Source organism: Lates calcarifer, linkage group LG21 (assembly GCF_001640805.2).
Source record: "Lates calcarifer isolate ASB-BC8 linkage group LG21, TLL_Latcal_v3, whole genome shotgun sequence".
NCBI lineage: Eukaryota > Metazoa > Chordata > Actinopteri > Centropomidae > Lates > Lates calcarifer.
In genome coordinates, this window is record NC_066853.1 from 26,638,509 (window position 1) to 26,661,117 (window position 22,609).

The 22,609-nt window shown below is 39.7% G+C and overlaps 1 protein-coding gene across 2 annotated transcripts in view; it reads right to left on the minus strand.

Annotated features, from left to right (window-relative positions):
• bcas3 (BCAS3 microtubule associated cell migration factor) overlaps nucleotides 1-22,609 on the minus strand; it is a 313,902-nt gene that overhangs the window by 14,472 nt on the left and 276,821 nt on the right. For both annotated transcript variants that reach the window (XM_018701002.1, XM_018700994.1), the window contains one exon: nucleotides 17,231-17,407. In XM_018701002.1, coding sequence (XP_018556518.1) covers nucleotides 17,231-17,407 — 177 coding nt within the window. The remainder of the gene's footprint in view (nucleotides 1-17,230; nucleotides 17,408-22,609) is intronic.

Here is a 22,609-nt window from a genome sequence, read left to right on the forward strand (position 1 = left end):
AATTTTCTACTACAAAGGCACAACTGCGATGACCAGCATAAAAGTGCTCGATCATTGGCACAAAGACAGAAAGTCCATGCATAAGGGCTATTTTTGTTTACCGATTCAGGTTTGTAGTGACATGTACACAAGAACAGGTGAAGCAGTTCACAGAGTATAGAGGCCATACGCCTAGTTAACATCCACGACTCACTGAAAACCTCAAAATCACATTTTTGGGCTGTCTCAAAAAGCATGAATGCTCAGCTTATTCATGCTGTTAAGTTTCTTTGCATCATGAAATGTTAGGAGCTGTATAAAACAGCAACAGTGAACAAGCAGCTAATGCATGGTATATCTTGTAGAATACACGTGTTGATATGTAGCGGCTTCAGAATGTACTCAGATACTTAAAATTCTGCACATTTTATTGTGTTGTAAATTTAATAAATGGATAAAATTGCTGAAAATCATTCTATACCAGTTGACTCATAATGACAAAGCAAAAACATGTATTTAGAATTTTTATTTGAAAGTGTGTGAAAAATGTATGAAAACCTGACGATCTCATTTACAAAACCTCCATAATAAAATTGTGGTGAGGCAAAGATCAGGGAAAGGGTATAAAATACATACATATATATAAACATTGTATTAATTGATTTCCTTTAACTAATTTTTACATATGCAAGGACTAATATCTTGACTTATTACCATAAAGCATTTTTGCTTACTTTGAAAGATGAGACAAATTATTACTATTCCAACTGACATACAGTGTTGCTGGATAAACTGACTGGCATGCCTTGAAATGTGACAGAAAATGGACATAATATTTTTATAACTTAGCTCCAGTATTGACCAAACTGACCAAATGAAGAGAAATATCTGCAGGCTGCAATTCACCTCATAAACCAATCCAAAGTCTTTTCTGGGTTTTTAGATTTTTACTAGGGAAATACACAAACCCATCAGAGGCTTGAAACAGCTACCAATATAAAAGGAAGCCCTTGCTATCTTGTGTAATCTTCTTCTCAAAAGATCATCATTAGTATCATTTTGGGTCATTTCCTAATTACCAAATTAGACATCCTTGAATAGCTTTTTTTGCATTTGAATGACGAGAGAATGAAGAGAGATAATATTATCTCTATAGCATCAACATAAAGCCAATGCTTTTCATATATTGGCTCTAATTGTTTAAATGTGGTATAATCGTGGATGAGCTTTCATCTTGGACATATGGATGCACAGATCCCCACTGTACAGCAAGTCCTATTATGATACCAGTCACTATTTGATTATAAACACACATAACACAATATCATGATATAACCTTCATTCTTTACTTGTATTTCAGTTGGTTACTATATATATATATATTCAGTGTAAACACGCAAAGCCAGCATAATGAGGCATCTTCTTATTGCCAATATGGTTGGATGTGTCTCATAAGGATCTAAATGTTTTACAATCAAGTAGTTGAGAACAGGCAGCCACTTGGTTTTGTTGCTTTTCTTGAATGAGATTTGCATATAGCAAATAATCATTTCTTTTTTCTAAAGATGTCATATAGTTATATAACAGTTATATAGTTTCTCTTAATGTGTGTTATACACACACTCTAGGATGGGTTTAAAAGTATTGAGATGTAGGCATCCTGGTGGTCAAGTGGATAAAACGCATGTCATGTGACCATGGGACAGATGTGCTATCTGAAGCATACATTAAAAATGTAATGTCAGTTGTGCATGCAGATAAAATTATATGCAACATATATCTATAGCAGTGAATCTGGTCTGCTCCGATGTGGAAAAGAAGGAAAGATGAGTGGTTGGAGAGTGAAAAGTTGGGAAACAATGCCTGGGCAGTGGTAGGCGTCAAGAAAAAGAGAAGACGAGAGAACAAGTATAAATGAAGACACCTCTCTGAGTGTACACACAGTGTGTATTCAGACAGCATGAAAGATGTGAATGTGTGGTAAAAAATAGCAGTTATGTCTTCTATGGTGCTTAATGTAAAGGTCAGAGAATAATTGTAAAAAATTTGCCTTTTAGTTAGTGCTGGGTGGTTATAATCTACTGTGGCTGCATTGCAATTCTGCCCATCTGTCTGCATTCCATCCTCATTGATTGGAGCCATTCTGGCATACACCAGATCACCTGCTGTTATACACACAAACACACACACACCTGTCCATAGGACATTCTGTTGACAGGAAGTGCCAGTGTTGTGTAAAGCTGTCCTGGCTCAGCTCAGCTTAGCTGCATCTCCACTATGTATCCTATCACTTATTCATGCAACCATATTTTATTGATACACACACAAGCATACAGGGTCATGTCGGGAGAGACCGTGTGTGTGTGTAATATATGTGAGTACATGAAAGTCGATGTGTTTTTAGGAGTGCATGTATACACACACTGTGCTTTCACCCTGTCACACTGTTTGAGGTGTGACTGACTCCTGTGTGAATACACTCTGCCTACATTTAATGTGTTGCCTGAGGCTGTTGGTATCTCATAAAATCATATATGTTCCAGCATATGAAGTCCATCTCTGATATGATGGATGTGATAGTATTCTGGATTGCATAGTGATTGAAAAAAATGATTAATAGCACCACTTTACAAAAATCTGTTGCGCTTCCTTTGAGTGTGCCCTCAAAGTGAGATTTCAGTTATACTGGCACCAAGGACCAAGACACAGTAGTTGGTGTCTGCCTGATACTAAAAACCTTAAGTCTGCATAAAAAGTTCAACTGCTGATTCAACCAAGTAAGATATTAAACATGGATTTTCAACCTGCCCTGAGTAATATCCCCAGCTCATGTTGTCTTGGGTCAAACATAATCTCCTGTATCATTTTCATGTTTAAAATCAGTTGCTTAATATCTCACTAATGCACAAACTTGTAATTTGAGAGGGAAATAGGATGGAAGACTAGCGGCTTTGTACAAAAACCCAAATTGCCATCTAAGAACTAAATAAAGTATTTGTGGCACTAATGCAATTGTTAATGGGCACTGAGCAATATATATGATCACCATGTGTGTTTCTGTATCTTTACACCACAAAATCCAAACTCCAAACCACTCAAGTATCATGTGATGGAAGTCACTAGTATCAGCTGGAGTGACAGTTTGGAGAAAATGGCCTGAATGCAGTTTGAGTGACGGTTCACAGATTATGGCAAGTTCATTGCTCAAGCCACTGGAGTGACAGAAGTAGCAGCGACAACAAGTGTTTTGCTGTGTGCAGCCACCGCCGCCAGTGGTGAAGCAGATTGGGTGAAGTGGATCGCCCTCAGCCACGAGTCCATTTCTGATCCTCTGCACAAAGTGTGTTTCCAGCCCTCTTGTTGTCTCACCGACCCAAAACAGAAGCGGGAGCGGTGCTTTAAAAAGTGCTTCCCACCACTCTCACCATTTCCCTCTTTCTCTTTCTCGCCCTAATTCTCTCTCACTCTGTTCTCGCTCGTCCTCCTTTTCTGTGAACCCTTACAGCCCTGTGTGTGTATGTCTCCCTTGAGCGAGCTGTTAAGTGCAGTCTCCAAAAAACTCCACAAAAGCCCATTTGCAGTCAGCTAGAGCCCCACACACAACACACACACAAATACAGAGTGACACTAACATGCACAGACACAATTACATTCACACATGTAAACACACACACCCTTACACTTGCACACATGCACACTTTTCACACTTCCCTCTGGGCAAACGAGGCAGAGTGGCAGAAGCGAGGCTGGGATAAATGATACAATGATATCCAGGCCTGACTTGTCAGTGGGGTTGAGATAGAGGATGAAGAGGAGGAGGATGAAGGGGAGGAGGGGCGAGCACTGGCAGCTCTGAATACAGGAATTATTCTTCATCGTCTCACACTGTCGCCGCACATTAGGCTCAAACTCTCAACTGGCAACATGGAGAGAGAGAGAGGTTGGGAGGAGAGGTGGGGGTGGGCTGAAGGGCAGATATAATGACCACACTCTGCTTCCTCACTCGCCGTCTCTTCTCTCAGCACCACAGCACCATACTCTCCGGCCTTAGCCAGCCTCGCATTCCCTTCTCTGTTCTTTCATTGGGTCCCTGATGTCTTCTTCCCCCCTCTCTTTCTCCCTGCATTTGTTCTTTCTGTCTGTCACGGCACTGCTGAGTAGCTTTCAGGGAGAGAGTGCACTCATTTGCTCTCCCTCTCTCTCTTTCTTCTTTCTTTGGTTAAAGCGAGGGGACAACATGGCCCTCTGGGCATTTCACAAAATGATTAACTAATAGTTTTGAGTTAGTCAAGTATCCAAATGGTGTGCATGTGTGTGGTCCGTTGCGTGAGTACTTCAGTCTGTACATTAGGCCTGCTATTGAGATCATAGTCACAATTATGCTACATACAATATACATGCAGCTGCACATACATGGAAGCTGCAAGAAAGCTGGCCATATTTATGCCAATTGAAATGTTAGACACTGAACGACTTCAATGGACAGTTGGGCACACGTTTTGAGTAGGGCTTGTCTGATTCATTATTTATCCAGCTAGCTCTTTGAACAGATTGAAAGGACTTAAAACCAGACTGGCATGTTGAAAACCTGAACTATTTTGTTGAGCTCACTTGAGGAAACCAAAAGCAGACACAATCAGCTCTCCCATGTCTTTTCCTCGTTTTCCATTGGCCAGTATTTCTCTCTTTGTTAATTTATGTCTACCACTTGCTGTTTGACCACAGCAGGTCAACGACCTTATGATAGAGCTGCAACCAAGTTCATATCAACCCTGTGAAAGTGTGTTTGTGTACAATACATATCAGTATTGGTGATTAGTCAAAAACTCATCTCATGAACTCATCAACATCTCATGTACACATGGCTGCACTAGAATTTTGTTGTCTTTGACAGTGACAATAAAGCTAATTTAATTAAATTCAGATTACAGGAAAGACCTGTACTGAGATCAGTGGCTCCCATTTATAAAGCCAATCAATGGCTCACTGACAGGTTTAATAAAAATGATGTGAATCACACGTGATGGTGTTCACAGTCATCAAATCAAAACCAAACTGAACAGCTAGAGGACATTGTGGTGATGTGTTTCACAAAACTCTCCACGGCATCCTAAAAACACAAAATTAGAGAACATCTCTTGGAAGAATGCAGAGTACTGAAGCTGTTCTAGAGGCACATGATGGACAACTTAATAAGACACTATACTGTATTGGTGGCAGCTTCATCACTGATGGATAATATGGATCATCCCTGTCTCCTAACAATTATATTTGCTTACAGCTAACTTGCATAAGCAAAAACATTTGTGGGAAACAAAATGTTTCCAAAAAATGCTGCAAACATTTTGTTTGTTTACCTACAAAATCTGCTTTTTGCAGCTAAAGCATGATTAACTTGTTTTTTTTGTTATGTTTATCCAACTCAAAGGACTTTATTAAGGTTTTGGAACAATGGTAAAAAGTAAATACTAGCATCACATGTCTTACTAATGTAAACCTAACAAGAGGTGGGATACAGGATATGAACCTCAGTGTCTGGTTCTGCAACTGCCTTGAAGTACAGGGATGTCACACAAATTGTGACAGTGAACATAATCCTGGCAGTAATTATGGTTCCTTCCAAAATGTATTTGGCAAAGCACATCGGTGGTGCACATATTTTGAAAGGGGTAGGGTTGAAATGTGGAGTACACCAAAAACTGGACCATGTCTCATGTACAGTGAGGAATGAACCAGACAGAAAGCAGCCTGCAAAAACCGAAACCTCATCCTTAACTACCTGAGTTTTCGATGAAATATGAACAAATATCTACCAACAATCTTTTTCAGGCAAATTCTTCACAAGGTTTCAAAACACTTTGTAATCAACATAAATGCATGCCTGTTTGCAAGCTATTGAGTTACTAACTAGCCCATGTAAACAACATGAGGGTGGGAGATAGTAGATAGTCATACAGGGTTGTAGTGAAGCAAGTTGTTCTGGTCATATTATTTATATTTGAGTTGCAGTCACATCCAAACTGTGGCTAATGGTACAAAACTAAACCAGTGGTCTCAGATTGATTAGTGGTTATCAGGAATAATGTGCAGGCACAGCTACACCACTGAAAAGCTTATGATGTATATTTAACATAACTTGGTACAGGTGTCAGTGGTAAGAGCTAAATTAGATATGATTCTTACACAAAACATGGTGCCAGAACAAATAAAAATGTACAACCTCTGTAAAAAATTAGGTGTTCTGACCCTGGTGAATTGATGGAAAATCCTTTATTTTAATCTGAAGAACACTGCATAATTTTACTATTATTTATATTATTTTATTATTATTTATTATTATTATCATTTTTACAGATTATAGGACAACACTGTAACATTGTTAAAACCATAAAGTAGAACAGCAGGTCATCCACACCGGAAGCTTTGTGATAGTAACTGGTGAGATAAATGCTAACGTTCTTGGCGGCCAGGAGACATGCCAGTGCAAGCCATTACCAATAGCTGCCATGAGATGCAAACTTGGGAGTCAAAGTTCATGTAAGTTAAACTCAATGCAAAAGATTTGCAGAGTTTTTCTTTGCCCTTGCAAATGGATGGAATCTGCTCTGAATTTTTGCTATTTTAAATGCTAGGGTGATCAGATCACAAACCTGTCTCAACTAAACACGGATAAAGGGCCTGTAGAATCAGAATTTTGTCAGTGGAATCGGATTTGGTTGTTCAGTTTGAAGATTCAATGATTTGGTTTTGTTTCTAATACAGAAATAAGAGTCACTGTCTTGGTCTCTGAGTAAAATCAGGGTCTTTCTGAGAGATGCATTGAAATCATCAACTTAAAGGGGGCAGCCCCAATGTGTATGTATCAATGACATATCTAAATAATAAAGTTACAATGTATCAAATACCATTTGGATATGGGGTTGGGAGTCAAACCTCAGTATTTATATACTTGCATAAACATGTCTGTCTAGTACCAAAAGGTGGCACTGAATATCTGGTTGGATCCAGAGTCTTGTTTGTTTATTCTCTAACTGGAAGGTCATGAACAAAGTCTTTTGTTTTTTAACCAATTTTGTATTCTATTCACTTCTTGTACATTTGCGTATGTAAATATGACATTTAACATTTTAAAACTATGACTTCTTCTTCTTTGTGGAAAAGACTTCATATTCATCAAAGTGAGACGTCAAAAAAACTATTGCTTGGTATCTGTACCAAAACTAAGGTTTTGCACTGTTACTAGAATTGAAGAATTCCGTACTCAGCCCCATTCGAAACTTAAGTCTTATATAGATACATAAATTATAAACACTTGACAGGAAGTTATATATCAACAGTGCTTGACCAAATGACATTATCTCTGTGACAGTGTTCTTGCCATGTCAACTGTCAGTGGATGTAAGAGAGCTGTAAGAGTCAGCCAGCCAGTCTGACAATCCAAGACACCAGACTAGGTTATATGCAAGGCTTGCTTGCATGTTGCTCTTGTTGGTGTATGTCTGACTGGTTATGTGTGTATGTGTAGAACTGAGGCCAGCACACATCTGTACTGATTGATAGGAAAAGAAGGACCTCCAAGCCTGTACACCACCCCCACCCCACCACCCGTCCCTGTGTGTTGTTGCTCTTATGATAGGTATCAGTGTACTAAAACAAGGCTGAATAGCAAAGAAACCAGTCAGTCGGCAGGATAATAGTGTGGCTTTGTGTGAATGGTGTATGTGGCCAATTCAAATACAGGATGTATTGTACAACCATTAAATCACACAGCTGTCTGAACAGGCGTGCAGTCTAGTTTCCATGTTTCCCTAATAGACCAATTAATGAGGTTTTCTATGGAATGATTTATATAATAGCAAAACTTAAAGAGGCTATTCATTTTTTATATAATAGTAAAAATTAAATGTTTTTTTTTCCCTGTGCAGCTTGTTGACATGGCTTCAGGCTTTGAGACAACTCACAGACACAGATCATCTACTTTACTGTAGAGTGACAAGAGAAGCATATTGACACCATGTTCAAACCTTGCATAATATCACTGCAAGATTGTCTGAAAAACTATAAACTGTGACCTCTTCTTCTTTGTTGATTTGACTTCATTTGCTCAGTTCAATATAAAATTGATAAAATAACTTTATCATTAGATAAAAGTTTAGTCTTCTTACTCTGTACAATGCTAGTGGCTGTCCATCACTCAAATTCCACCCTGAGACACTCTTCATACTGATATACACTCACTGAGCACTTTATTAGGGACACCTGCTCTCCTGCTTATTCATGCAATCAGCCGATCATGTTGCAACACATAAGATCATGCACATACAGGTCAGGAGCTTCAGTTAATGTTCACATCAAACTTTGATAAGCTGGTTTAAGTATTTCAGAAACTGCTGATCTCCTGTGATCTTCACACACCATAGTCTTTAGAATTTACTCAGAATGGAGCCAAAAACAAACAAACAAACAAACAAACAAAAACAACCATCCAGTAAGCAGCAGTTCTGCAGAAGGAAAAGCCTTTGGTCAGACTGGTTGGAGCTGCTTTCTGCTGAGGCACGCAGATGGTAGGGTCAGAATTTAGTGTCAACAGCATGAATCCATACCAACCTCCCTTGTGTCAACAGTCCAGGCTGCTGGTGGTGTAATGGTGTTAGGAATGTTTTCTTGGCACATTTTGAGCCCCCAGTGTCAATCAATAATTTCTTGAATGCCACAGCCTATCTGAATATTGTTGCTGACCATATGAGTGCATCCTTTTAAGGCTATGATTGACCTATCCTCCAATAGCTACTTTCAGCATAATAATGCTCCATGTCACAAAGCAAAATTAAACTCAAACTGGTTTCAGAAACATGAGTTCAGTGAACTTCACTGTTATCCCCAGTCACCAGATCTGAATCCAATAGAACACCCTTGCAATGTGGTAGAACAGGAGATTGGCAGCATGAATGTGCAGAAGAAATGATGTCATCATGTCAACATGGAGCAGAATCTTAATGGAAAGTTTCCAACATCTTGTGGAATCCATGCCACAAAGACCTGAGGCTGTTTAGAGAGTAAAAGGAGGCTCTACCCAGTATTAATACGGTGCTCCTAATGAAGTGGTCAGTGACCATATGTATTGTACTATATGTACCATAAATACAAAGGCTGCTTGATTTTGATTGGCAGGAAGGTGTACATTATTTTCAGATAACCACATGGCTCTGAAGTAGTGGTGTCAACACTGTTCTAACTTCATAGTCAAAGCTGGAAGACTATTAGGCTCTGAGTTGTTTCAGCATGTTGAATAGGTAGACTAATGTTAATTTCAATTAAAGGTGTTGCCAACATAAAGTCTACATTTTAAGTGTGTATTCCACCAAAATGTGAATACCAAATGCTCAGATGTTTGCTGGCAAGTGGCCATGTTATAACTGGGACATTTCAGACAGCCCCATGTGGTTATGAAAAATAATGCAGTTTGCTTCACATTGAGGGATGATTAGCATCTGTACCCTGCATTATTTTTCAGTAACAAGGTGGGTGCCATGCTGGGTGGAAGGCAAGGTCCAAAGCTGATGTTCAAGGCCTTGATCACTGATATGCCTGGACTTGAATATTAGTACAATGTGCACAGCTATTCCAGCTTAAACTCAGTTGTTAGTTAGACCTGCAGTAACATACAAAAGGTAGAAATGGGTGGGTATCTTTTTTTCATACTTCCAGTAATATGTGTGTGTGTGTGTGTGTGTGAACTACATTGGTCTCACAACAGCCATGTAAAACACAGCTTAAACAGAATTACCCATGCATAGGACAATGTTACATACACCAAAAAGTGTTGTGTTCAACCAGCAACATTACGTATGTTGAATGTTTACTGAATGTAGGATGACAGAACAGTGGGCCCCTTTTGAGATATGGCTTTACCTTTCATGTAGAATGAGTGAAGTGATGACAGAAGTAATATTCTGATCATTCACACAGACACTCAGTACATTGGGGAAGAATTCTCCAAGTTGTTTTGAGGACGAGACCAAAATCTAGACAGTCAACAAAAAAATATTGAGTAGATGAACAAATTACTGCCTACAGGGACTAATAACTAAAGCCATTCTGGTGGTTCAGAAATGAGTAACAGTAATGAGTAATGTATTGCATTTTTCCAGTCAGAAGCCCAACACCAGTTAGATGCATACGGTAGATTACAGGCTCTTAGCAGTTGCCAGTGGCATTAAAACAATAAAGCATTACATTTGATAGGTTATTGTAATATACAGTGCACATTCATCAAATGGAAAAGGAACACTTGGTCCAAATGGAAAAATAGCATGCTATTAAAGTGCAATGCTGTCTAGTGTAATATTGATTAGTAAATGGGGTGAGATAGATAAGTAACATTGTGCTGTTTCTTTGAGATAGTTTTAGGCCAAGTGCTAAAACCAACATAATCACATATGTTCGCAAATACATGCACACGATTCCATGTTAGAGAGGAAACCCTCAATCTACGCTGAGAAATTACATCAACAGAGATTTCCTATTTCAAACTTTCTTTATCTTTTATACATTTTACACACACACACACACACAGACACACACACACACACACACACACACACACACACACACACACACACAGAGCTGCATATGGCCAGAGAGCTAATGTTTTCTCTGAGGTGATAACATCAGAAGTACAGTGGAACTCTCCCAAAGCATACATACAGTGTGTCACCAAGCCAGAGGCCTACAGTCAAGTTTCCAACAGCAAACACACACACACACACACACACACACACACACACACACACACACACACACACACTTAAGTATATATTTGACCAAATAATATTAGGTAGTTGATAGAAACACATTTCCAACCACACATGTTGATTGCGTACACACAGACTCTAATAATTGCAAACACATGTACATAAACACACGCAAGTATAGACTCTGCATGCATATCCTGCTGAAACTGTACTGTACTGTATGTATGTGAAGATGTGAAGGGTGTAGCTAATTAAATACAGGCCCACACATACACTGACAAACGTGTATATACTTTTAGTGCACACATACACGCGAACACACACACACACAGATACACACACACACACTCCATGTTGATCTCAGTCACTTTTGAGGACATTAGACCATACCATAACCACTACTTACCTAACCCTTAACCACTGACCCAAATATCAGCTTTTCCCCAGTGGGGACATGTGTTTCGTCCCCAACTGGACAAGCCATCCACAATTGGTCATTAGTCTTCAGTCTGACTCACACACAAACACACACACATGCATATGACACAAACATATGTACAAAACCTTAATAAAAATAACATGTGTCCACACTCTTTTACACACATGTATGCACACACACAGATATTTTCAGATCTTAGAGAATACTTAATATTTTTTTATTCCGAGAAAGCCCCCCTCCCAAATATTTGTGTCGAGTCAGGTGTTGAGAGAGCCTGCTGACTTTCGTGCTGTTACTATTACTATTAGTATTACTCCCAAGTTTCTTTGAGCTGGGATCTAACAAACAAGAGATGGTTATGACCCACTGGGTGTGGGTGGTCCCCTGCACTCTCACCTCATCAATCAACGAAACTAAACCCAGCATACACATACTGCAGCACAGTATCATGAAACACAAACGAAGCACTGTTGGCACCATAAGTACAGATATTTAACTTAAACCTCAAATTATCCAGTTTCACTGTATGAGGTGTGATGATACTGTGAGTCATAAATATAGCCATCATAGACTTGTATCAGTAAGAACCAAAATAAACAAATCTCAAAACACTGGCTCGTTTTTAAGCCAGCTTTTGAAAATCAAACAATAGACTGATTAAATAATTTACAAACAGCTCTGTTTAGTTAAAGTTGATAGGATGTATATTGTTCTGCTAACCCTATTCTGGATCAATGGAGTTAAAAGGCAACAAAAAGAAACACTGTACTTCCAGTTTGTGTTCTGTCCAAAGAGAAACAGTTCATCTTTACCATCTTAGCTAGGTTAATAATAAAACTCAGTGAAGAAAATGGGAAATTTCCTACCTAAAGTCAGAAAATGTCCGATTCATCAACCAGACACAGTGAGTTAACTGATTGAATGATTGACTGCACACACTACACATTTTGGCCTCATCTGTAATGATTTAAAATTATTTTGTAGTGCTTGTAGCATTGAAAATGGCACATGCAAATTCAACAGTAATGATGTTCTGTAAAACATTTTTTTTTTTTTTTTTACTTGATTTTTTTACTTTGATTTTTAACAAATAATCTGTGGTCCTGCCTTAAACCAGTGAGCAATGTACTGGTCTATGTCAGTGATATGACTATGCATTCATAGTTCTGCATTTTGAACCTCAACTGAACTTGTACATACTTACTTGTAACATTTGTGATATGGAAATGAAAACTGGTGGATGTTGGATTTAAAAATCAGCTAATGGCAAAATAACAGATACTGAACCACATTAAAAATTAAAATGTCTCAGTGTAATCATAAAGCTTGTAATTTTGTACGTACAATGTGGAAATGTGGAATAACTGGAATAACTGGAGACAAATTAGAGACAAATCTCAATTTAGCTGTTCACTATGGCTGACTGACATGACACCAGAGTGATTCAACTTGTTATGAAACAGTTTACATTTTGTGCTGCAAACACACAGTGTCTGGTATCTCTTTCCTTGGAAAGCTCTTCTGATGCACATGAAGTGACACCATGACAATAAGCATTCAACACCAAAGATGGAGACAGAGTAAAAATATCCTTCCACTTAAAATATTGTATATTGTGAAATGACAAGATGCAAGTAAACGGACATAAAAAGTGCCATTGTTGCTGAGCTGCATCTGGTCTCAGCTGAGATACACCAGGTTGTGTTGAGTAGTAGCTCACTCTCCATATGGCTTCAATGGAATTTATGTTGGGCAGGCACCAATAAGCCAAATCTAGTTAGCAACATTATATCATTGGAGGCAAATCTAATTTCAGCCCTAGTGTGTTTTAGTCGTCAGTGACTCTCTCTCTCTTCCCTCCTCTTCTTCATCTTCTGTTCTCTCTCTCTCCCTCTGTCCGTCCGTCCATCTTTCTATGTGAGTGTCACCTGCCCTCCGAGCTGGCGACGCTGGGTCTCGGCCTTAGCGTGAGAGCCCCATTACCCTGACTGGAGGCTTTGTTTTCCCTGTGAATCTGCGAGAGAGTGTGTCTGTGTGTGTGTGTGTGTGTGTGTGTGTGAGCTGGAGGAGAATGTCAGAGAGACAGTGATTTGTTACATCAGCGAGCATTCCAGCTCTGAGATCCTTTGAGTGTATGAGGAGACACACAGATAGAGAAAAATGTCTTGTTTGTTGTTATGTTTCCATCTACATCTATTTTTGTAAATTAGTGTTTGCTGAATTGTTTCTATGGATGAGCAAAAATGTGCAGTAGAATTGTTCAGATAATGACAGACTCAGTTGAAATTACCTGTATGTAGACATTTAAAAAGTTTGCAGAAAATTTACTCAACAGTTACATGGAAACATGACAGAGAAATAGAGGTGAGTGAGTGTGTGAGTGTGCTTGCAATCTGGTTCAAGGTCTATGTTAGCAGCTCCACTGCGCTGTGTGTCTAAGCACTGGGGCCACAGCTCCTGGCAAATAGAGCCACTGAGCAAGATACCATCTGCCTCTGCCCATCTCAGTCTCACGCCAAGAGACACACACATGTACATTCACAAAGCCTTTAAACACACCAAATACAGCTCATCTAACAACGGAAACACTTTCAGTGCACATACTATATTAACATGGAGATGTAAACAATTAATTGAATGCCACAACTCTCCTGCTTAAATCCAGGGGGGAGTGTATTGTGTGTCAATCATAGGTGGTTCATAGGACATGTCAACTGTTGTCTTGTTTCTACAGAAGGACAGGGGAAATCAGATCTTTGGTGTCAGGGTCAAGGGGATGTTTTTAACGTTATTTGTAATGCGTGTGTAGAAACACCATAATAAAGAAAAGGAATGAAATGCCTGGTGCTCCACATTCCTGTGTGCTTCATTTATTCATCTATAGCTTGAGGACTAGGGCCTGAAAATGGATGGTGCTCTCATGTACGCAAGACTAGGATCTGACAAAGGTTTCATCAACTGTATTGTTTTGGAGTATGAATTCTTTTCATGGTGAGTTTCAGTTTCATCTTGGATTATTTAGATGAATGTGACTGTTGGAGAGTTTTTGGTGTCTGTCTTTTTTGGCTACAGACAGCAAACTTGACAGGTTCTCTGTCACAGACTACACATCTGTGTGACAATCCATACTCAGACACCAAAGACAAAACCTCATTTATCTATCTTTCCTCCCAATCCATTTTCTCTTGGCTCCTGTCTGCTCCTGGGTGGAGGCAGACAGCTTGTGGTGATGATGATGATGAAGCTTTTCACTCAAGATGAAAGTTTTTAAACTTAAACAAATGTCTTTTCTTTTGCTTTTGATTTGAAGCAAATTATTAAAATACATTTACATATATTTGTATATTTACTTACACATTTCTGCAATTACTACATGACTCTAGTTAAATCACCATCTTCAAAACATAAATTCAACAAAAGGTTATATAAAGCATTTGAGTACTTTACTTTTATGTAGGACATGTTCATGTACTCTGAATTATCTATAAATCTCTTCTTATTTCTGCTGCTATGGCACTTCAGTTTACTTGTGTGGCTTATCATACCTCATCATATCTTATGTGGTAATGTTTTTATTTTTGTAACAATGACTTTTTCACTGTTTTTCTTTCTTTTTTTGGTGTCCTTGTTACTGTCATTAATCCATAAAAAACACTGTTGGTGGTTTTCATAGGAACTACTTGTTTGATTAGTAGTTCCAATGAAAACTGTTGCAAAATGTAACCATCAGTTATTTTGCGATGGACAACACTGACAGCAGAGTCCTTTTTCCTCATAAAATGACAACTCCTGACCATCTGTGTCACTCTCCTCCTTACAGCAGACAGGAACATTTCCTATATGTTACAGCGCAGAAGTGCCATGCTATTAGATTAGCCTACAGAGACTGAAGCCTCTCTGTCTGTATGAATGGATGGAGGAACCAGCAAGTCCATCACATTCCCTGTGGATGATGTCTTCAGCACAGCTCAAGGCGCAGGAAAGTGTGTGTGTGTGTGTATGTATCATGGGTGTATTTTGATGTAATGTGATCAGTAATGAATTTTGTGTTGCATTAAAGGGGTGGAGGGGGTGATGGGGGTTGAGATGTTAGGCAATGGAGGGAACAAGAACAAGAGGAGACTGACTGCTAGTGTCCGGGAGTCTCCAACATCTAATCTAATGAAGAAACACGGGGTGGGGGTGGAGGGTGGGGGGGAGTGATGAGAAGAAAGAGAGAGAGAGAGAGAGAGCTACAAATGAGGTTAAGGCCTAACAGGGGGTGGAGGGGTGGGGTGGGGGGGCTGGATATGGCTGGGGATAGTTGGGGGGGTGATAGTCGATGCTAAATCCATTAGGGCCTTGTGAGCCCCCCACTCCCCTACCCTATCCATCCACTCCACCCCAACCCCAACCCACCCCCCCCACCCACCCCCGCCCCACACACACATTTAAATCAAAGGAACTCTTGTTCACTTAAGGAGGGGGGGAAGAGAAAGAGAAAGAGCACTGGCGCTTCCTAAATGAGTTAACCATTTGGACTGTCAGGGCCAACGGCATGTCTGCTGCACGCGCACACACACACACACACACACACACACAAGGATGCACACACACATGCAGGCAGGAAGCCTCAAAGTAAAGCAAGGTGTGTACAGATATGCTAAAATCTAGTGCGCACACACATCCATGTATGTGTATATACACACACACACAGAGACAACCTGAACATCCTACTAGAGTGGTGAGCTAATCCATCATGGGACCTTGACCTGGCAGCACTGTATACTGGGTAATGCAGTGAGGAAGTCAAAGTGCCTAAAAAATATTAGCTGGATTGGACACATTTATAAAGGGATCCATAATAACTTAGAACCAAAAACAGTGAATCAGATCAGCAATGAGGAGCCTTTTGTGTGTGAAACATTGCCACAAGATCGACCACTATCATCTGTAAAATCTACACGCTCAGGCATATGAAACATTTTAGACAATATTTTGCTTAAAGTTGCAGATAGTAGCCATAAAATTCCTCCATGGGGTTGAGGAATGGAGAGTTAAAGCCAAAGAAGTATACTTTAAGTTTATTTTATTAAGTAAAGTAATGGAAAATGTAATGGAAGTAAACACTGCAACTACACTGTCAAATATACTACAGGGGAACTTTGAAGTATACTGTTTACTAGTTACTAGGGATGCAGGTATTATACCACAGAGTCCCATAAAACTAAATCATGTTCTAGATTCAGCATCTTTTGCCCACTTTCCTAAACTGGTAATTTGGAGTTTATGAAATTCAATTTATACAGAGTGTTGGTGGTTTGTTGGCTGAGTTTGGTTGAGTCAGAGTGGTAAGACAGTGCATCAATTTTGAAGGATGTGATCACTGAGAGCATTATCAATCAAAACAATGAAAAATGATTAACAGTTAAGTCCACACTGATTGCTGGTGTGCTGACTGTGTGGAGATTTTTGAAAAAGTAAACTTATCATAGAGAGCTGTGCGTTACCAACTGTAAAACAAACTCTTAGGCATTAACAAACTCCTTCAAGTCTGATTTCTCTTGCACAAACATCCATAGCCAAAAAAAAAAAGATTTCTTGAGGTGAGAGTGTTTTTTATGAATGTCCACAGTGACAAAAATGATCAAGAGCAGTGCGTAAAGACTTGATCCTTTAACTTGTCTATTTGTTGTTGTTTCAGACTTAGATCAGATTTACTTTGCAATACCACTTTTTTTGGCATTCATACAACAGGGAAAAAAGGGTCAGCTCTCCCTTTTTCAGATCTTCACTTGTCATTGTAATACCCACACTGTAAAACCACAGTTTGGATTTAAATCTAGACTGGAAAAACCAGAGCCGAAACAATGTCACTGTGATGGCACCGCCATCATCAGTATTCCCTCTGGATCGTAATCACTGAGTAACTAACCTGAAGTTATGATCTATTTGAAATTCTTCCTCCAGTGGTAAAATAAACAGAAAATAGAACAGAACTTCTATGCTTGTAGATACGTTTCCATGTTAAATGTTAATACATATTCAGGTGTGTGTGTGTTGTCAATTCTCCACTGACCTGTAGCAGATCCTACTATATCCCTGGAGGGGGACTCAGACATGGCGTCGGCCAGTCTCTCCCGCAGACCCTCGTCGCTGGCATCCGCTGATCCGATGTTGTGCCGTGGCACGCCAAAGTTTTCTGGCCAGCTACCACACACCTCGAGCAGGGTTACACCACGTCCATCAAATGGACCTACAAACACAAACAAATATACACACAGGGTTAGCTGATCAGCAAGATGAGGATTGGGCCTAATCCTGATATTTTCTAATCAATGACTCAATTTGATTTCATCAATTCATTTCTGACCCTGTTTTAAACTCTTCACATAAGAGACTGGAACTCAGTGAATTATAATTTTACATGTATTTTAGCAAAATTAAAATCTTGTCCAAAGCTCACAGATCCACACTAACCCTCCTCCCCACAGGTGGAATATAAAAGGTTTTCTTTTGCATTAAGGTGAGTTACAGTGGGTTGGAAACTATGCGTCAGCAGTAATGGCAGTTGTTTAATTTTTGGAAATGTCAGAGCAGGTAATCATCATTTCACTGTTGTTTTCTAATTCTAATTCAAATGTATTTTTTCTAATAAAAATTCAAAATGTATTCCCTTTATAAAGAGGGCCTCCTCTTTTACAGTAATGAATATATCAGCAAAACATTTCTCTCCCAGTACAACATAAATGAATTTACTACACTCTAGTTCCACTGGAGTCCAGCCGATCAGCTGCTTTAGAGTCACAAACTCACACACCTAACAAACAACTTGTAAGCACAACACAATCTTCATGCCTGTCAAACCAAATCCACACAGGCCTACTCTGCATCTTAATCTTTTCTCCTTTCTGTCTGCCATAATTTCTGCAATCAGAGAGATCTTGTGCTTTGGAGCCAGAGAGTCTGCAACCTGTCTCTCTCTCTGTCCCTCTCTCTCTCTCTCTCTCTCTCTCTCTCTCTCGCTCTGTGTGTATTTGTGTGTGTGCGTGTGCATGTTTTTGTTTGTGGGTGATAAGTTAGCCAGCCAGGGAAGCAGGCATGCAGACACTAAAACTGGTTTATTCTGTTTCACTGTGCCTGCAAACACTAAACGATGAAAAGTCAGAGAATGATGATTTTGTAGTGGTGTTAGTGAGGTTCCCCTGTGACTTACTGTTCTCACAGCTTCAGTTTTAGCTTATCATCACCATCATCAGGTTAATTCTGCATATCAGCATTTCTCTCCTTGTTAACACCCAGGAAATATGTGACAGACAGTGACGCGCAAGAAAAGGCTGAGCCAAACAAGCGCACTATCTTCATAATACAATTTTAATGGTTACTGTTCACTGGTGGGAAAATCTACAGAAGAGGTCTAATCTAAATCTAAAAAGGAACAGTCAAGCATTTATGGGACTGTACAGTCAGTGTATCTAGTTCAGATGTAAAAATGGGGCATACTTAGCCTAGCTCAGCACAAAGACTAGAAACTGGGGGAAACTGTTAGCCTCACTCCTTCTATTCTAACTTCAAAATGAAGTCACACAGGGAAGAAATGTGTGATTGGGCAAGAGGTGGGGTACGTCCCGTACGGATCACCAGTCCATCACACGTAGACAAACAACCATTAACATGCGGGCAAGTCAACATGCATGTTTTTGGACTGTGGGTGGAAGCTGGAGTACCCAAAGAGAACCCATGCAGGGACAGGGAGAACATGTAAACTCCACACAGAAAAGCCCCAGGTAAACCGGGGCTCGAACCTGGAACCTTCTTGCTGTGAGGCGACAGCGCTGCTGTTTGCACCACCGTGCTGCCTAGTGGCCTTACAGATATCAGCAAAACCCCAGTGAGAGGGCAGACAGGACAACATGAAGGTAAAAAGTGAAGACAAAGACAGAAGAGATGCTCTCTTCCTGGAGAGACCAGCATGTATTATACACAATCTGTCTCTGCATGTGTATCTCTGTGTACATGCTAGAAGAACAGTGTGGAAAACATAGATGGAAATAGTGGGTGAGTGGTAAATTTGAAGGTAGAGGCAACTCAACAAAACCAATATTTTCTAGCTAAACTAAAATATCAGAAATAAAATGAATTATTTATTCACTAGATGTTAAATTAGAGACTGTATCAAATTACTGCCATTCATATCACATATTGCCATGAATGCCATGGGGGCCTGGGCAGAGTGTGCTGAAATCCCACCATCTACCCACACACTAAGACTTGTGTGAACAGCTTTGAAAGGGCTGATTTAATGTAGGCATGTAAAACCTCTGCCAAATGGTCAGCTGGAGGTATTAGTGGGTTGTACCTTTATAAGCAATGAGCCACACTTCACCCAGTAACACTAAGCTGTCTTGTACAGATCGGCCTTTACAGCTACAAAATTCAATTCAGCCTCCTCAAACACACACACACACACACATCCCAGTTATCCAGCATTAAATCAACCACTGTGCAGGACATAACAACATCATATCACCTCTAAGGCAAAACAGTGTTGTTTGACATACACACACACACACAGAGAGAGAGAGAGAGAGAGAGAGAGATCCACCATGCTCTCATGGCTGGCTTTGATGGAAGGCCTGCTGGCACTAAAGGGGAATCCTTTGAAAAATCAATCCAACACACACACACACTGGTGGCTTCTGAAGTGCAGCAAAGTTATCAGGAAGCTAAGCCATTGTGTGTGTGAGAGTGAGTGTGTTAGTGTTTGTATGCTTTTGGAGGCCAGTCAGTGTTATCACAGCAGGGAGCATGGAGGCCCGTGCAGCCTCTCGCCCCAGCATTAGCACCTGTCACTGGCCTGCAGCGGAGCTGAGACTGGCCAGGCCTCAGGATACACACACACGCTGTAGTCTGCTCCCTGATAGCCAGTAAGCCAGGCAGATCAAAGGTTTTGACTGCAGTGGCTTTTCTGGATGATAAGAGCTTGGCAGAAGGTTAGGAAGAGCTTTAGGTTTATCAGACCAGACTTTGACCAATATGGATATTTGAGGGCCGATACTGATTGCTTTAAACTACAGATTGCTGATAGCTGGTGGTGATGATCAGTAGTTTCAGCAAAGCTTCTAAAACAAAAATTAACCCAATGAGTGACAAGGGAGCGTCTTCAATGAAATCCTGGAAAAACAGTAATAATACCAAAAGCTGTCAGATTTGATTAGTCAGGCTAATATTAATGAATGAAAGCTCTACTAATATTGGCATGTAGGGCTTATATGGCATTTGCTACATGACAATGAAGTATTCACTCTGTAGAGTCATTTAACCAAATAATGCTTGAAACACTTTTCTTCATTTTGCTTCTGAATGAATGAAATCTTGATATATCATTGGTGACAGAGTGTTTTAAATTCTATGTCAATATAATTTTCATATGCCCATATGTTCATTGAAAAACTTTCCCAGCATAGTGTTTCCTTAATTTTAAATGGCTTTCTAGGCTGATTTTTTTATTTCCTATGGTAATAGTTTTGTAAAACAGACACTGCGAGTCTATTTTCTTCTTTCTTTTTATGCCAATATCTACACAAACATACAATACAGTGCCTGAACGCATACTGCAGAGACCATGGAAGAGTCAAGCTGTTATGCAGTATATACAGATAGACAACAGTAGAAGAAATGATTAAATTACTACAGAAACACGTAGTAATGACCATGCTTACTTAAGTGTATTCTCATCAAACATTTGAAAATGTTGCAATGGACTTAAATCAGCCTTGTCAGTCCAGTGTATTGGTGTGAAAGGGCATGTGCTGTATCTCTCCTTGGCATCCGAATGTATTTGGTGACCTCTCCTTTTATTCTTTTTCATTTCTGTCTAAGCCTTTGGAAATGTGAGAGTGTGTTGCTGGCAGGAGGTGGGGGATTCAAAACACTCACTCTGGATTGTTGTTTTTCCCTCCGTCATATTAAAACCCAGCTGGATTAAAAGCCACTCTCCACCCAGCTGTTAGCCCCCACATACTGGCCCTACTTATCCCTCCAGCCAGTGCTACTTTCCTTAAAGATTTAATCACACTGCAGCAGGATGTGTGTGTGTGTGTGTGTGTGTGTGTGTGTGTGTGTGTGTGTGTGTATACCTTTACAGCAGGGGCTTAGGATGGCACAGTTGGATGTTACATCAACCGTGCACATCACAATCGCCTCTGTCACACATATATGCATATTCATTATGATGATTGTAACTGTTCTTCTGTTTCTTTGAAAGAAGGTTCCAATAAAAAGTAGGCAGCAAACTAAAAGCTAAAACAAAATTTAAAAACCTAAAATAAACTTGGCCACATTAATTCAAACATGTCCTCACCTAGGACTGAAATCTAACAACACACACACACACACACAAACACACACACATTAATTTAGGTCAGTTTTAGGGACATTACATAGACTTGCAGTCATTTGTTAACCTAACCATTTAACCACAGGCTGAAAAAGGGCCACACACACACACACACACACACAGGTGAAGGTAAGGCAATGTTCTGTGGTCTCATGCCGCTGTTTCTGGGTTACCTGTGCAGTTAGACGCTAATGCCTGGTTCATGCTAATTCAATTAGGCTTTAGTGCGAGGGGGCTGATCAAACAAATTCCTTTATTATGGGTGCTGTATAATCTGTAATGGTGCGTGTGTGTGAGAGTATACTTGAGTGGTGTTACTGGGAAGTCAGGCACTGGGAAAACAGGAACAGTCTGTTACTAACAAACAGATCATAAATCAGGTGGTACAGTAATTCAGGTGGGAACTACACTGAGTTTCAAGTTTATCAGGCACACCTCTAAAAGCTGTGATCCAACAGAAAAGCTTTGTAATCTTTGTGAAGTTTAAAATGTTCAGTTTTTGTGAAGACTTTAGTTAAGAACTTTGGAGTGAACTCAGTGGTCATTTGGTAGTGTTGCATTGGACTAAAGGTAGAGGTTATACTAGAACCTTGTGTTATTTGCTACTCTGCAATGGTCAAATGTAAAATTGATTACCATAATAACAAGCTGGAAACAACTGTGACAAATGGGTGCATAGAAGGAAATCTAACAAAGGACCTTAAAATCAAATATTGATACATTTCCACAAGGAAGTGCAATTGTGACATTTTTGACCAATGGTTCATTATCAGGAGGTTTGTTTGTAAAGAATTTGTCAGCTACCTACTGGCATGTTGTGTGAACAAAAAATGTTTTTACATCCAACAGTGTGATGTGTGATGTTAATGTAAAACACAAAGGGCGTAAGGAGCAAGTGGGTGGCATGATTAAAATCCTCCTTTTGGTTTCACACTATTCAGCTCATTTCCAGTTGCTGGCTGTATGACGGCAACAATTGGGCTAATGTGCCGACAAAGGCAGTGAAGAAGAGGACTCATCAAGCAAACATGGACGTAAACAATGTATCATTCAAAATAT